The sequence below is a fragment of the Desmodus rotundus genome, chromosome 10, assembly GCF_022682495.2.
Source record: "Desmodus rotundus isolate HL8 chromosome 10, HLdesRot8A.1, whole genome shotgun sequence".
NCBI classification, from domain to species: Eukaryota; Metazoa; Chordata; class Mammalia; order Chiroptera; family Phyllostomidae; genus Desmodus; species Desmodus rotundus.
Window position 1 is genome coordinate 19,432,921 of NC_071396.1, and position 15,554 is coordinate 19,448,474.

Here is a 15,554-nt window from a genome sequence, read left to right on the forward strand (position 1 = left end):
TATTTCTTCCTTCTGCTCCAAACCAAAGATTTGAGTCCTGGTTTTCTTCCCTTCACTGTTGGTTCCCTGTACATTTTCCTTTGTTTCACTTTTCATAGCCTTCACTTCTTGCTCTATTTTGCAACCATACTCAACCAATTCTGTGAGCATCCTAATTACTAGTGTTTTGAACTCTGCATCTGATAGGTTGGCTATTTCTTCATCACTTAGTTGTATTTTTTCTGGAGCTTTAATCTGTTCTTTCATTTGGGCCATACTTTTTTGTCTCCACATACCTGTTATGTTGTAGGGGGGCGGAGCCTTAGGTATGCACCAGGATGGGGCAACCCAGGTCACTGCTTGGTGGGGCTATGTGTGGGGGAGGGGTTCAAGAGGGAACAGTGCTACTTGCTCAGCTCTCCTCTGGCTTTCAGTCACTTCCCCCACTACCCACAAGCAAAGTGGGCCCTTCTGGTGCTGATTCCTGGGTGGGTGGGTTTGTGTACATTCTAGGACCCTGTGGGTCTCTCCAACAAACTGTCCTGTGAGGCTGGGAGTGTCTCCAGCCAAAACCCCCACAAGTTTTTTCAGTCAGAGGTTTTGAGGCTTTATTTCCCCGTGCTACAACCCTGGGTTGGGCTGTCTCTCTTGATCCCCAGTTGTTCCTCCCACTTTATCTACATGAAAATGTGGGACTACCCGCTCTGCCAGCTGCCAGCAGTTCACTGCCTTGCTGCAAGTCCTCTCCGCCCCAGCTTCCCGTCTCTGCCCTTTCTACTGTCCGGATGAATATTTCTTCTTTAACTCCTTAGTTGTCGGACTTACATACAGTTTGATTTTCTGACAGTTCTGGTTGTTTTTTTTGTTTTTAAATTTTTTGTTGTCTTTTCTTTGGTTGGGGGAAGAAGCAAAGCATATCTACCTATGGTTCCATCTTGGCTGGAAGTCCTAATTTTTTATGTTATTCTTTTGTACTGTGTATCTGTATTCCCTCATCTAGTTATATAAATAGTTGGGGTTTTTTCTTTTTCTTTTTTTAATTGAATAGATAAGTTTTGATTTATTCAATTTATGCCATGATTTTTTTTTAAGCTACAGGTACTTCAGATTGACACTTAAAACATCTTTTCTTTTGACTTGCAGAGCAGTCTGGTATGACCCCATCTACTACCCAACTTCCTGGCAGTTGGATCCAACAGAAGGGCCAAATCGAGAGAGGAGGCGCTTACAGAGATGTTACCTAACTATTCCAAACAAGTATCTACTTAGGGATAGACAGAAATCCGAAGGTAGTAGTGGCTTTTTGACTCAACGTATTAATAGAGCAGATAACTGTGGTCATTGGGTAAAGATAGTATGTGCTCTTTTCCTCAACAGATGTGGTCAAACCACCACTCTCTTATCTCTTTGAAGACAAAACTCACTCTTCTTTCTCCTCTACTGTAAAGGACAAAGCTGCAAGTGAGTCTATAAGGTAACTTTGAGCCAGTAAGATGCTTTCTTTTTTGTTGAAGGAGTTAAAGATTTTTATAGTCTGTTGCAGTACTTAGGTACTATGTATTTTAGACAACGTGGTGTGGTTTTAGGAAAGGTCCTAAACATGGCTCAAGAGACGACAAGGTTGAACAGTCCGAACCCAAAAGGAAAAGACACTGTTGACAGGAAGGAGCCCTTGGACTTTCGGTCGTGTGCTCTGGCCCACGGTTGTGTGCATGCTTCTGCAGTGAGCTGGTAGCTCTGGGGTGCAGACAGCGCTGCTGGTGGCACCCACAGGCAGTCGGGGCAGTGATGAAAGGACCAGGTCCTGGGCCTGCTCTCACCAGCCTTCTGATCTCGGGCACATTACTTAGCTCTCGGCATCAGCTTCCTTATCTTTGTGCAGGAGGAAGATGGTAGCACCCAATGTATCATAGAATTGCCGAGTAGTAAATGGGTCAGTTATTACCCTGCCCATTTTATAGATGAAAAATTGAGACCCAGAGCGTATAAGCGACTTGACTAAAGAATAGAGGAACTTTTCTGACTCTGAATCCCCTGTTCCTAGAAACTAGTCTTCTTTTATGCGTTTGAAGTATCAGGGACATATTCCCATGTTTGCTGATTTACTGGAAAATATCAAATATTGAAGTTTCTTTCTCAGTAACTGAATCCTGTATTCTTCGTACAAGGTGTAGGGATTATTAGCTTTTTCTAAAAGTTTTAGTCATTTCCCCCCTACTGAAATGTTAAAGAATGAGATAATATTTTTATGTGGGTTTTGACAAGACACGGTGTGCTTCAAACTCATCTGCTTTGCTGAAATCTTTCACTAGATACAATAAAGCTTATACTTTCTAAAATTGTTCAAAACATTTAATCATAGTAATTTTAAATATGTTTTGACAGAGTGAATCGAAGATGTATCAGCGTTGCCCCATCTAGAGAGACAGCTGGTGAGCTGTTATTAGGTAGGTCACACTCTGAAGAGTTTTACACGGGTTCGCCCTGTCTCATTGTATTCTGGGTAATTTGGAGCATTGCTTTGACGCACTGGTGTTCAGTGAGATGAACTCTCTCTAACACCACGTAGGTTATCCTGCCGTAACACTGCATGTAATGCATTGACTCGTGAAAGTGAAGAAGAGTCTTGTCCCCAAAGAGCCTATGAACAGCATTTTAATTTTTATAAAGTTGGCTGTCTTCAAGAGTATACATTTTCTATTTAGCCATTTCTTTTGTTATATATCAATTTTTGTTTTAAAGTGAAGAATTATTATCAATAGTATAATTATATGCCTGCTGTGTTAACAGATATACCTATGCCCTGTATCTACCTTGAGATGTATAATTTATAGTCTCTATTGCACTTCTGAGAGAAAGACCAAGCTTATTAACGCATGGAGACCTATGTAGTCACATTAGATGAGAAGTATTTTCCTCAAGATATGAAGGAAAGAAGTTGTACTAGTGGGTCCCTGTTCCCTTAAAGAGCCAGCTTGTGTGCTGTGGACCGGTTGTCCTCAAAGAGTGGTCCCCAAATCAGGAGCAGCAGCAGCATCACATGGGAATTCCTAGAAACGCACTTTCTCGGGCCCCAGCCCTGACCGACTGAATCTGAAACTCTGAGGTAGATCCCAGCCATCAGCCTTTTGGTGAGCCCTCAAAAGGGAGCATCACTGCCCCCGAGGCCCAACATGCACAGCTCCAAGCTTGCTGGGACAGCAGCCCCTCTGAGCCAGCCAAGCCAGCGTTCAAAGGTGACCAGCATACAGTGCAGGGCCAGCCGGGCCAGCACTCAAAGATGCCCAGCCCACCGTGCGGGGCCCAGGCAGTTCCTACTGTTGAAATACGTGACATAGGGACATGACTTACCAACTGCCTGTGAAGCAGGAAAAATTGGCAGATGATCTTTTAAGCCGTTTCTGCCTTACTGAGTGTTTAAGTCAGCAAAGGCATTAAGAATTCCTCTTTTGCTAGGAAATTTGGTTTATAACTTGACTTCAGTTAATGTATGATGAAATAAAGCAAGATAATATGCTGGCAATATAAGAATACCAACAATAATAAATAGCCAACCTTTTTTAGCACCAAGGGCCAGGCACTATTAATAAGCATTTTGCGTACAGTCTAATTCCCACAGTAACCCTGTGAAACAGAGTCCTCTCCTCCCCCTTCTTTTTGTGAGGAAACTAAGACACAGAGGTTGAGCAGCTTGCCCGAGATCTCACGGATGATTCAAAAATAGGTCTTGAGTGTCAGGGACTGTTTCTGAGTGACGGCGTTTGAATTCAGGCCCCTGACTGCAAAGGGGATGCTTGTAACTGTATCAGGGAATAGTGCACATACATTTTTAACTCACATACAGCTATATTCTGCAGGTAAATGTGGAATGTATTTTGTGGAAGACAACGCTTCTGATACAGTTGAAAGTTCGGTGAGTAGAAGCTTAAGTTTGCACTAATTAAATTCACTCAAATTCCCAAGATGTGTAAATTCAGTATTACCACAAAGCAGGCAGAACTTTTAGAGCTCATTTATTGTGACTTAATGTGTAGATTTATCTGAATTTCAAACATTTTTTTAAAAGATTGTTGTAACAAGAAGACCATGCTATTGCTGCTGGCGCATGGCCTGAGTCCCAGCCATCGGTTTTCGAGCCGAGTTCTCAGTCGCCCCTGTCATTTCAGCGTTGTGCACTGTTCCTCTTCACCCTCCTCGGGAGCGAAACGTAACTCCTCCTGCCACCCCCAGCTCACTACCCAGTACCCTTGCCTTCAAAAAGATAGGGAAGCATGACGTAATTAAATAACGTAGTTATCCTGATAGTCGCAGAGGTAGTAATCAAAACCTCATTCTTCTGGAAATACTGAAAATAACAAAAAGATTCAATACACATTTTTTATTGTAAAGATTTTTATTCATTTGAACTAGCATGTATCTCATTAAAGTATTGTTTCGAAATCCTTGTCATAGTAGAAATAAGGCTTTTTGTTTCTGAAAAGTTCTAAAGCTAGAAATTCCTAAGGATATACTAAATAACATTATGGATAGTTTAATGGTAAATACATACTTGAGTCAAAGAAATTAATGAGTGAGAATATAAAATTTAGTTGTAAAACAACTAATGTAAAAATTCATGAGAATATTTAATATAGCCCCCAAAATGAATAGGCATTCTTTTGTGATTTAATGGCAATTACCACAGCAGTTATACCAGTTAGTGAAAGTATGGTTACGTTGTTTTTCAAGAAGCATCTTTTTACCAACCAGGGAATTTAATAGTTGATATATAACCTACATTTTTCTGGGTCCAAAGAGAACTTTTCCTTCTTTAAACCTCTCCTAAAAATACCCTTGTCTTTTAATAGATTGAAGGCTCCTTCCTTCCTCTGTATTTTTGTAGCTTTTGTCCTTATTTATGTGACACTTGCTGTCTGGCATCCCAGACGTGAGCCTGAATGTCTTTGTCCCCTTTCTCTTACGCGGGTTTGCCTCATGCACAGCCCTCGAAGGGGGCTTGTGCGTGTGCCTCTGCAGGAGCTCAGTGAATGTCTGTTGCGTTGACTGTGTGTTGAATGTTGGAGCTAAACAGGAAGAATTTGGCTTTAAGTATAGAAAAATTCCATTTTCATTAAGACATTTTATTGTATGTGTAATATATCTCCTGACTCGACTTTCTTTTTATTGTTGTTCAGTTACAGTTGGCCCCATTTTCCCCCCATTGCTCTCCCCTGCCCTGCCCACCCCACCTCTCCCCCATTCAGTCCTCCCCCCACCCCGTTGTCCTTGTCCATGGGTCCTTTATACATGGTCCTTGACTTGACCCTTCCCCTCTTTCCCCCGTTACCCCCCTCCCCTCTGGTCACTGTCGGATTATTCTATATCACTTGGGACCCAGTATAATAGTGAAACACATACAGAGCAGGCCAGAATGTCACTTCCTCCTTACTAATGGCTTCAAATTCCTCTTTCATTGTGACTCCTAGAGATCTCATTTTTCTTACTGTTCTTGCAAACTCATGTACACTTATAAAAGCATATTTTCTTAGTAGAAGAAATCAGTCTGCACAGGCTACGTACTGTATGATTCCAGCTCTGTGACCTGGAAAAGGGAAGCTGAAGACAGTGAAAGGGTCAGCGTTGCCAGGAGCTGGGGGGCGGTGCACTGACAGGTGGACCCCAGAGGGTCCCTAGGGCAGGAAGACTGTTCTGTGGTACTGTCCTGGTGGATGCATGTCATCATACATTTGTCAGGACCCATAGAACGTATGCACCAGGCCTGAACCCTAATGTAAACTATGGGCCCTAGTCAGGAGTAAGGTATCACTGTTAGCTGGTTATTTGTAACACGCACCACGCCAACGCAAGATGTTGGCAATAGGGGGGCTGAGTGTGGAGAGGAGACACATGGGAACTCTTCCTCTCTGCTCAATTTTCTTAAACTTAACACTGCCCTGAAAAATAGAGTCTCTTACAAGATAAAAATAAAGTCTATTAACCAAAAAAGACTCCTAAATCTTATTTAGCATTTTGAAGTGGGCAGTAGTGGGAAGATTTTCAAAGAATCTCACCTGTCATTTTGCCACAAAAGGAAGACTTTCTGTTGCATTTTGATATTTTTTAAAAATCTAAAATTAAAGTGATTATTAATATATCATGTAAAGCAAATACTTTCATCTACTTCCTTTGTCCCAGAGCCCTCAGGGAGAACTGGAACCAGCATCATTTTCCTGGACGTACGAAGAAATCAAAGAAGTTCACAAGCGCTGGTGGCAGCTGAGAGACAACGCCGTGGAAATCTTCCTGACCAACGGCAGAACCCTGCTGTTAGCCTTCGATAACACCAAGGTAAACGGGCCTCGTGACCTGCGCCTCCCGGATCTGAACTTGCGCTCACCGTTTCTGAAATCAAATAAAAATTGCCTTATTTCTCAGTCCTAATTACAGTAAACCCTTGGTTATATTAGGATTACTTTTGTCCTCCAAAACTTAAATTGTGATTCCCCAGAGAGCCTGCGTCTGTAAAAAGTGAATGAAGGAATGCATAACCCCCCCGAAAGGAGTAGTTTAAACTTGATAGTAGATTCTGCTTTTGACAAACCCTGTCTTGTCAGCCACGTCCCTTCCGCTGCTGTTAGTGCGCTGTCCTTTCTGGAGAGCCTCTCGGTCAAGGCTGTGTGCTTGCCCCTCCAGGCCCTCCTGGATTCTCTGTGGAGTCGCCCCGGGCACATTTTCTTCTTACCGCCCTACCAGCCCTCGGCTCCGGTCCCCAGGGGCCTCCATGTGCTCCACAGCCTTCATCTTACTGGACCCGTCTGCAGCATTGACACAGCAATTTTTCTCTCTTTCTTAAAACAGACCTTCCTCACTGGGCTTCTGGGTTACCACTGTCTTCTCTCCCCTTTTGCCTCACCAGCCTGCCCTCATCTGGCCTGCAGACACTGCCTCTGGGTGTCTCAGGGCGTGCTCTTAAAGCCTCTTCTCTCATCCAGCCTCATGACTTTGAATAGTCTCCATAGTCTAACAGTTTGGCATTGTACCTCTCCCCAAACCTCTCCCCTGAACGCCACGCTCCATACCCAGCTCCATACTTGGCACCTCCCACTTGAAAGACTGATTGGCATCTCAAATTTAACATGTACAAATCTGAACCTTGAATCTTCCCCCCAAATCTCTGCAGCTTTCCTCATCTCAATAAATAGCAACTCCAGTCTTTCTGCTTGCCAAAAACCTTGGGATTATCCCAGACTCCTCCTATTCCCATCCCCCACGAATACTCCATCAGTAAGTTTTCAAATTACATCCGGAGTCCGACCGCTTCCACTGCTTCCATCCTGGACCAAGCCCCCGTTATCTCTTGCCAAAATCGCCCCACTAACCCCCTGATGGGCCTCCCTGCTTCCATACTTGCCCTACTTTCAGACCATTCTCAACACAGCGCCCAAGACAGCTCAGATCATGCCCTTTCATCACTCCCTGTGTCACTTGGGTAAAGCTAGAGTGCTTTCATAGACTACGAAGTGTTGAGTAATCTGGCACCTTGTTAACCCTCTGACCTTACTTTCTACCGCTCTATCGCTGTCTCTCTTCCCCGTCCATGCTGTCTTTTCCCTGAACATAGCAGGGACACTGACAGCGGAGCCTTTGCACTTACTGCTCCCTCTGGTGCTGCCTGGGATGTCTCCCTCTTAGTAATCCACAGGACTCACTCTCCTACTTGAGTCAGGTTCCCTGATCGAAGGGCTCCTCCTGAGAGAGACCTCTCCTGACTGCTCTAATAAAATAGCAACCCATGTCTCACTCCTGCCCCCAGGCCTTCCTCAGCTCCTTTAGTTTGCTCTGTTTTTCCTTCTAGGACGTAATAGCCTATAACACTATAACATTCCACATTCCCCCCAGTAGAATGTAAGGACTTTGTTTGGCTCGGTGCTAGGGCGTCAGCACCCCGAACACCACACTGGCATGCGGGTGCTCAGTAATCGGTTGTCGAAGGAATGAATGCTTCCTTTTTCTTGCAGAGTTTGGTGTGCAGGCTGTGGTGAATTCCCTTCCACCAGCTTAGATTCCGCGGTGGATGTGGACAACCTTCAGATTTAGACTGCGTGTTTACGTTTTGCTTTTGATTTTGTGTGAGGGTTTGCTTGGGTTTTTTTATTACCTTGAGCCTGTTTTTTTAATCGTGGTAAAAAATGCGTAACATAAAATTTATAGTCAGCCATTTTTAAGCATACAGTTTAGTAGAGTTAAATTCACATTTTTTTCTGAACAGCTCTCCAGGCTAGGTTCTTAAACACTCTGTGGGCTTGCCTGTTTCATAACCTTAGCTTATCCTTCTCATTCACTTTTAGAACCGTCTCTGAGTGTCTCTTCCACATCTGTGTCTCTTCTTCCCGAGCCCGAAGCTCAGGAAGACACACAGATTTGTCTTTAGCAAAGGCCTGGCTCGGCTAATTTTTTTCCATTTATTAATCATCATCATGTAATTGCTTTAGAAGTCAGAATAGCATTTTTCTGTGATGGTACTTTTGTGAATCTTTTCAATCAGTTGTGAAAATCAAATATTCCCTTTGCACAGGATATTTATTTCATTCTCCTGAAATAAATAGTATTCCCCCCACACTGCAGGTGTGGTAGCTGCGGCACAAAGGGTTGAAGCAGAAAGACAGACCAGGTCTGTCTCATTCGGAAAACCATGCTCTTGCTATGACATCACACTGCTTTTATTTAGAGGGAGACTCTGCTTTTTCCTTCACTGACATATTTTTCTACAGATCTGTATATAAGTGACTTTTCTACACAAACTTTCTCTTAGTTTCTCACTGGCAGACTCTCCAGAGGCACAGCACAGCAGTTAAGAGCCCAGGCTTTGGAGGAAGACTGCATTGGAGTCTCAGTTCTCTACCCGTTCATGTTATCGGGCAAACGGTGTTGTCCTGGAGGACAAGATTAGTACCACGCCTATAGTATCATGGATTCTTTGGAGGAAAGTGTCACTGAGCCTAAAAATTAAATCTGGTTGTTTTCTCTCTCCGCCCTTGTAGGTTCGGGACGATGTGTACCACAGTATCCTGACCAACAACCTCCCTAACCTTCTGGAATATGGCAACATCACCGCCCTGACAAATTTATGGTATACTGGGCAAATTACTAATTTTGAGTATTTGACGCACTTAAACAAACATGCCGGCCGATCCTTCAATGATCTCATGCAGTATCCGGTCTTCCCGTTCATACTGTCTGACTACGTTAGCGAGACCCTTGACCTCAGTGATCCATCCATCTACAGGTAACAAAACTTCATCCCCTTTTGGCTTTGTCAACATGCTGTATTTATTTCATTAAAGTCTGTATCATGAATATTTCCAATCATGCACAAAATGAACGAAAATGGAATGAACCGCCTTATGTCCACCACCCCACCTCAACACTTATGAAGACATTTGCCAAATTTGCATCATCTTTTTTTTCTTTTTATTTAAGACAAATGATAGATACCTTCTTGTTACTCCTGTGTTCTTTAGTACATATCTCCTAGGAAAAAGACAGAATATTTTCTTTCTTTTTTTCTTTTCTAAATCCTTACTTGAAGATATATTTATTGATTTTAGTTAGAGGAGAGGGAGAGAGAGAGAAACATTGGCGTGAGAGAGGAACATCAGTCGATTGCCTCCCGTGCACGCCCCAGCTGGGTATCAAACCTGCACCCAGGGACCAAACCCACACGCTTCTGATGTATGGGATGACGCTCCGACCAGCTGAGCCACTCAGCCAGGGCTAGAATGTTTTCTTACATCACTTCAGTGCCATTATGGCATCTGAGAAGATTAACACGGTACCATCTAATATCCAGTTCATTTTCAAAGGTACCCTGATGGTACCAAAGATGGCTTTTATAGTTGGTTTACTTGAGTCAGGCCCACTGGCACCTGTGGCTACTGTGTCTCTAAAGACAAACATCTAAAAAAAAAAAGACAAACATCTACAACAGCCTTCCTAACAATGACTTGTTAAAAACAACAGAAAACTTCTTGTAGGATGCCCCTCATTTCATGTTAGTATTTAGCTTTTTCTCTAGCCTCTGTATTTCCTAGAGACTGGAAATTCACTCTAAAGATTTGCTTAGATTCAGGTTCAGCTTTGTTTGCAGGGGTGGAGGGGGGAGCAGAATCCCTTACAGATGGTGATGCGGACTCCATGTGGCCTCACACCAGAAAGACGTGACCCCTCACTACAGGAACGCGCAGGTCGATGTGCGGGTTCAGGCTGCTAGTGAACTGGTTCCTTTCATGGGGGATTATTGCTTGAGCCAGTCATTTCACTAGGGATTATAAGATGGTGATTTCCTCTTCTCTCATTTCTTCTGTGTTTATTAGGAGAAAACATACGGGGTGAGCCTGAGCTAGTTTGTGTGTCAGAGAGCAAGGAAGCTAATACAGTCTTATCAGAAAGCCATCTCTGCACACCCATGTCCACTGCAGCATTATTTACAATAGCTACCCGGCCTAGTTCAGGCAGTTTTCAAGATAAGGAGACAACCTACATGTCCATCGATAGATGAGCAAATGAAGGAAATGTGGTATATCCACACGAGGGAATGTTATCCAGCCATAAAAAAGAATCATCTCGCCATTTACAGCAACACTGATGGACCTTGAGGGCATTATGCTAAGTGACATAAGTCAGACAAAGACAGACAAATACCATGTAATTCACTTATGCGTGAAATCTAAACAAACAAACAAACATAACACCCAGCTCATAGACACAGAGAACATACGGGTGGTTGCCGGAGTGTGGAGATGTGGGGTGGATGAAGGGGGTCAGAAGGTACAAACTTCCAGTTATAAAGTAAACGCGCCCTGGGGATGTAACGCATGGCATCGTGTCTGTGGCTAATAACACTGCATTACATTGTCAGCTTTCTCATCACAAGAGAAACTCTAACTCTACGTGGTGATGGACATTAACTAGACTTACTGTGGGGATCATTTTGCAGTGTATACAACTATCAAAGCATTATGTTGTGTGAACACTGAAAGTAATAGAGTGTCGTGTGTCAATTATACCTCAATTTTTTAAAAAATCTCTTATTTGATTTAAAGAAAAATGGCTGCAAATATTTTACGTGGTGTATTAGGATATTTTAATTATCATCGCTGAAAATAGGCCTAGTTCAGACAGTTTTTAAGAAATCAGATTCAGTTTAATATATTTGTCAATCTATAAAAAAGCAAATGGCACATTATCTTTTAGACATTTTTATACAGTGCTGATGGACATTTAGATTATACACTACTGGTATAAATGGATACAATCCTTATGAAACGCAATTTGACAATATAACCAAAGATCTCTTCAAATGTACACACTCCGTTTTAGCAATTTAACTTCTAGGACTTCTTCTTAGGGAGTCCTAAAGGTTAAGGGTGTGAGCTCTACCAGAAAGGCTCCCACTGGGAGTCAGCCTCATGAGGCAGGAAGTCAGTCCGTCTGGCTTGTAGCTGGTCACAGCGTCTGGCACTGCAACCAGAGACTGAGCCGTCAGGACACGCTTCACATCGTGTTTCAAAGTAAACTGGTAAATGTTGCAGCGATTACAAGTTGTATCCTAGAAATGTATGTTATAGGTGGGGAAAGCTGTTCTTTTTCTTTAGAAAGTGACTATGCATACACGGATAAGCAGGAAAACATCGGGAAGGATGCATACTAAAACGTTGTACCTGTGGGTAATAGCAGTGTGGCTGATTTTTCAGTTTATTCTATTTTCTCATCAGTAACTTCTGATTTTCAACCACAACAATAAGTATCACTTGTGTTCAAAAAAACCTATTTATGCAATTTAGAAAAAATTGCATGCTGGGATCTTAAACATCATTTCTCCTGTTTTGAGATGTGAATTGTATTTATTCTGTAAAGCTGTTTTAACTTTTTAACCAAGTTTTTAAGATTAGAAGAGTCTCAAAGCAAAATTATTGTATTTGCCATCACTAATTGCAAATCCCTAGGAAATGATGACAAAAAAAAAAAAAAAAAGATATAGCGACATCTGGCTAAACAGACCTGGCTTGAATTTCTGAGACTTGAGCAAATCTTGGTGTTGCTGCAGTTAGAATGCCAGACGTTGAAACTGCAGGTGTCCCCTCCCGGTGCCAGACCAGCCGGCTCCTCAGCCTGGGAGCTGCCCTTCCTCCAGGACCACTCCTTCTCAACAAGTAAGGGTTCCTCCTGAGCTCTGGTGGCTCCCGGCTGCACTGTGCACAGCAGCACAGCACGTCCGCACGTGCCACACGTGCTGTCACTCGTGACCTGCAAATTAGCAAAATATTTATTTCAGTGCTCACACTCCAAGTCCCAGCTCGGCCGGTTCAAGCATGTGTACGTAGTTTCTTCAGTTTTTACTAGCTGTCCTAATAGTTATGTAACGTCTCATAATCCTATTTCCTGTCCCAGCCACCCTTCAGGCTTCACTGCCTAACTGGGCATAGATTCTGGGAAATGGGGACAGGAGCCCAGGGCTTGGTGGGACTCAGCTGCCACGAGCAGCACCCATCACGATTCTGGAGGAAGAGGACAAAGCCGGGAAAAGAGGGATAGCTGTGCTGTCCTTTTACTTGTAAGTCAGGAGTTCCTAGTACCTGCATGGATCTGTTTAGAAAATTCCACCCTAACAGGTTACGAAATCATAGTTTTGAGTGGTGACTGTTAGTTGCAAAGCAACAGGTGTGAGCACTAGGCTAAGGGCCAGGGATTCTGTTGATCACTTACCTATCTGCATGATGCAGACATCCAGGCAGCTCAACCCCGACAGCATCGGAACGCTTTCCATTCCCCATCATGTCTTCCTTTCTAGAACTCTCTCCAAGCCCATAGCTGTGCAGTACAAAGAAAAGGAAGATCGTTACGTGGACACATACAAGGTAGGTTCAGTTCTCCCTCTTTTTTGATAAATGAAAACTGGAGCTTTGTTTTATAGACATGTGTTTATCAATTTTAAATCGATAGTATTGATTTTTGTTTTTCACTTCCTGTGCTTTGATTGACAGACAACTGGGGATCATTACATGATTTTGAATATTACTCTTATCTCAATTCTCTGAAAACATTTTGCCCAGAACAAGAAGTACACTTGTAGTGGCATCAGTTGGAAGCTAGTGATCCATTGTGATACTGAAGTACAAAAATAGCTGTCTCTACTCCTTATAAAAACCACAGGTTTCCAGGGACGCATGGTCCCTGAGTGTTATTTCTATAACAATATCAGTATATTCCTGATGCACCATAATCCCTTGTTATTCATAGTCGGTCAATTATGCATTGCCTTATTAGCAGAGATTTACCAGATTTTAAAATTTAAAAATAGAAAGGAATGGCCTATTCTTGTGAAATTAATATTAATGAAATTCTGTTTGAAATTCAAGTAAACTCATTAGTAACATGTTGCATTCTTCACATCCGTATCCAGATAGAAGCAGCTGAAGCAGTTTTCTTACATTCACCACTTTATCATGTCAGAGTTCCAGAAAGTTCCCTCCAAGCATCTTATAACTGCCCCTTCTTACTGGTACTCAGCAGTGAAAATGGGGAGGTGCTGTAGGGGTCACGGAGAAGTGACTCCAGAAAATCACTGTCACATGACTTTGTTATCAGAGCCAGGCAGACGCTGTGGGAGATGAGAATAGTGACAGATATTACATATGTAGTTGGGCCTCCCACCTTGTGACGGAAAGATAGGAGTCATGAAGTCTCCGTATTTTTTATCTCTGTGTAACTACCCTGCCAAACAGCCGCAAGATGTTATCGCTAGAAGTCCAATGTCGTCATACAGATTTTCCATTTCTGTCGCATCTTTCTGCTAGAGAAGCTCTGCCCTACAGAACAGAGCATCACCTCTGAATCCCGCTGTCAGGGCGCAGACATCCCTGGCATCGGGAGCTGCTTGGTCAGCTGAGACAGGAGGAGACCTTAGCTGGGGCTGGAGCTGGGAGGGAGGGTGCAGCCTGGAAGATGCCTCCAGGTGGCAGGCCTCAGTGGGGCACCCAGGCAGACACCCCCAGACATTCAAGGTGGCTGAGGTCAAAACACGAGGGGACAGCAGCCATGGAGAACGGTGTCACAGGGCTGGTAGGGAAGGACAGGGTAAAACCAAGCAGGGAGGCTTTTCTGGTGTTGCCTGGAGCTCACCGGCCGAATTCTCTGGGTTCCCTGTGTCCTTCAGTACTTGGAGGAAGAGTACCGCAAAGGGGCCAGAGAGGACGACCCGCTGCCGCCCGTGCAGCCCTACCACTACGGCTCCCACTACTCCAACAGCGGCACGGTGCTGCACTTCCTGGTCCGGATGCCACCCTTCACCAGGATGTTCCTGGCCTATCAAGGTGAGGCCGAGTCAGAACTGCCGAGAGAAAACTTGGATGACTTCCTGAGGAGGGAGGGCTCAGACTGACCAAACCACAGGAAAAAGAATTCTGTTTAAGACAAAATTCTCTTCAAAACACCTGCAGCAGGCCAAACCATCTTGCTAATAATGTCTCCAATTTTAGCTTCAAATTAAACATGTCTAAGTTTATAAAATACAATGCACTTGTAAAAATTGAGATGTAATTCACACACCATAAAATTTAGTCCTTGTACCCTTTAAAAGTGTAAGAAATTCACATTTTTAAGATGTTCGACTTAGTAATTATTTCAGATCACCGTTATCTTTGAACCCTAAAGGGAAATACGTTATTGTGATTTATTGTAAATAACTCCTAAGTAATTAATGGGAGCGCCACACTGCCACCTTCCCCGTAGTAACTTTCCAGTTAGCAGTCCTCTACCTCGGCGTTCTAAGTGGCAGCCTGCGGGCCTGAAGATGATTAGAGCGAGGTGAGTTGGTCTGTGTGCAAACAGGGACCCTCTCACCTGTCCGTTTCTAAGGAGAACCGTGGTGGTAGGTGGGTAGTTGTTCTTTGTGGCACCCACGGTCCTTTGTAGAGTCATTTTCCATTCATTGACTTCTTTCTGTATTTTTCCTCATGGGCACCCTCTTGGAGGAAGAAATCTCTTTTTGGTCTATAAAAAGGGCTGTCTTATGTTTGTCCCTCTGTAGGTACACAGCACAAATGTTCCACAGACAGCTGTTTAAATATTTGCATCATAGTGCCCTGGCCCGTTTCTCTGCTCAGTGTTGTTTGCCCTGGGCTAATTGTCCTTAGTTAGTTCGACAGCAGGCCTAGAGGCTCCTGTGCGCACGGTCTTACCCCAGCTGCTGCCAGGGACTCACAAATACACAGGACCGCTCCGTACTCAGTAAAGGGTCTTCAAGCCCAAGTTTAAGCCATCCTTTTTGGCTCTGGTTCCAAACTTGTCACTATTCCGATCGTCTTTCTGGACACGCTTTGAATTGTGAATGCCCTTGTTAAAAAGTGGCAGTCAGAGTAAAAAAAAGAATTTTTTTTGATGTGGTTTGACAGCTCTCCAGTGTGTAACAGAACCATTGTGCTTTTCCTGTCCTGTCCCAGAGTTCCCTGTGTCCAGGCCAGATGCTGGGACTCCACTGTACCCTCACAGAATTGCTTTGAAGTTTTCTGCAATCCATTTAGATTGAGAACTTTTTT

General features: G+C 43.5%; 1 protein-coding gene and 1 long non-coding RNA gene across 5 annotated transcripts in view; one reads left to right on the top strand and one right to left on the bottom strand.

Moving 5' to 3' along the window:
* Positions 1-15,554, top strand: part of LYST (lysosomal trafficking regulator) — a 147,386-nt gene that overhangs the window by 102,810 nt on the left and 29,022 nt on the right. The window contains exons 35-42 of the mRNA XM_045196398.2: positions 1,123-1,268; positions 1,357-1,453; positions 2,365-2,426; positions 3,837-3,892; positions 6,154-6,306; positions 9,000-9,244; positions 12,809-12,875; positions 14,174-14,330. Of these exons, the coding sequence (XP_045052333.2) occupies positions 1,123-1,268; positions 1,357-1,453; positions 2,365-2,426; positions 3,837-3,892; positions 6,154-6,306; positions 9,000-9,244; positions 12,809-12,875; positions 14,174-14,330 (983 nt within the window). The remainder of the gene's footprint in view (positions 1-1,122; positions 1,269-1,356; positions 1,454-2,364; positions 2,427-3,836; positions 3,893-6,153; positions 6,307-8,999; positions 9,245-12,808; positions 12,876-14,173; positions 14,331-15,554) is intronic.
* LOC139440340 (uncharacterized) lies at positions 6,294-15,091 on the bottom strand. Of its 4 annotated transcripts, none has more exons than XR_011650519.1 (4): positions 14,860-15,088; positions 12,724-12,828; positions 12,019-12,264; positions 6,294-6,360 (listed from the first exon to the last, which is right to left on the bottom strand). It is a non-coding gene; the product is annotated as an uncharacterized lncRNA (long non-coding RNA). The 4 variants fall into 4 exon arrangements; XR_011650520.1 differs by lacking the exon at positions 6,294-6,360 and adding an exon at positions 9,277-10,623 and having other exon boundaries at positions 14,860-15,089; XR_011650517.1 differs by lacking the exon at positions 6,294-6,360 and having other exon boundaries at positions 10,576-12,264; positions 14,860-15,091.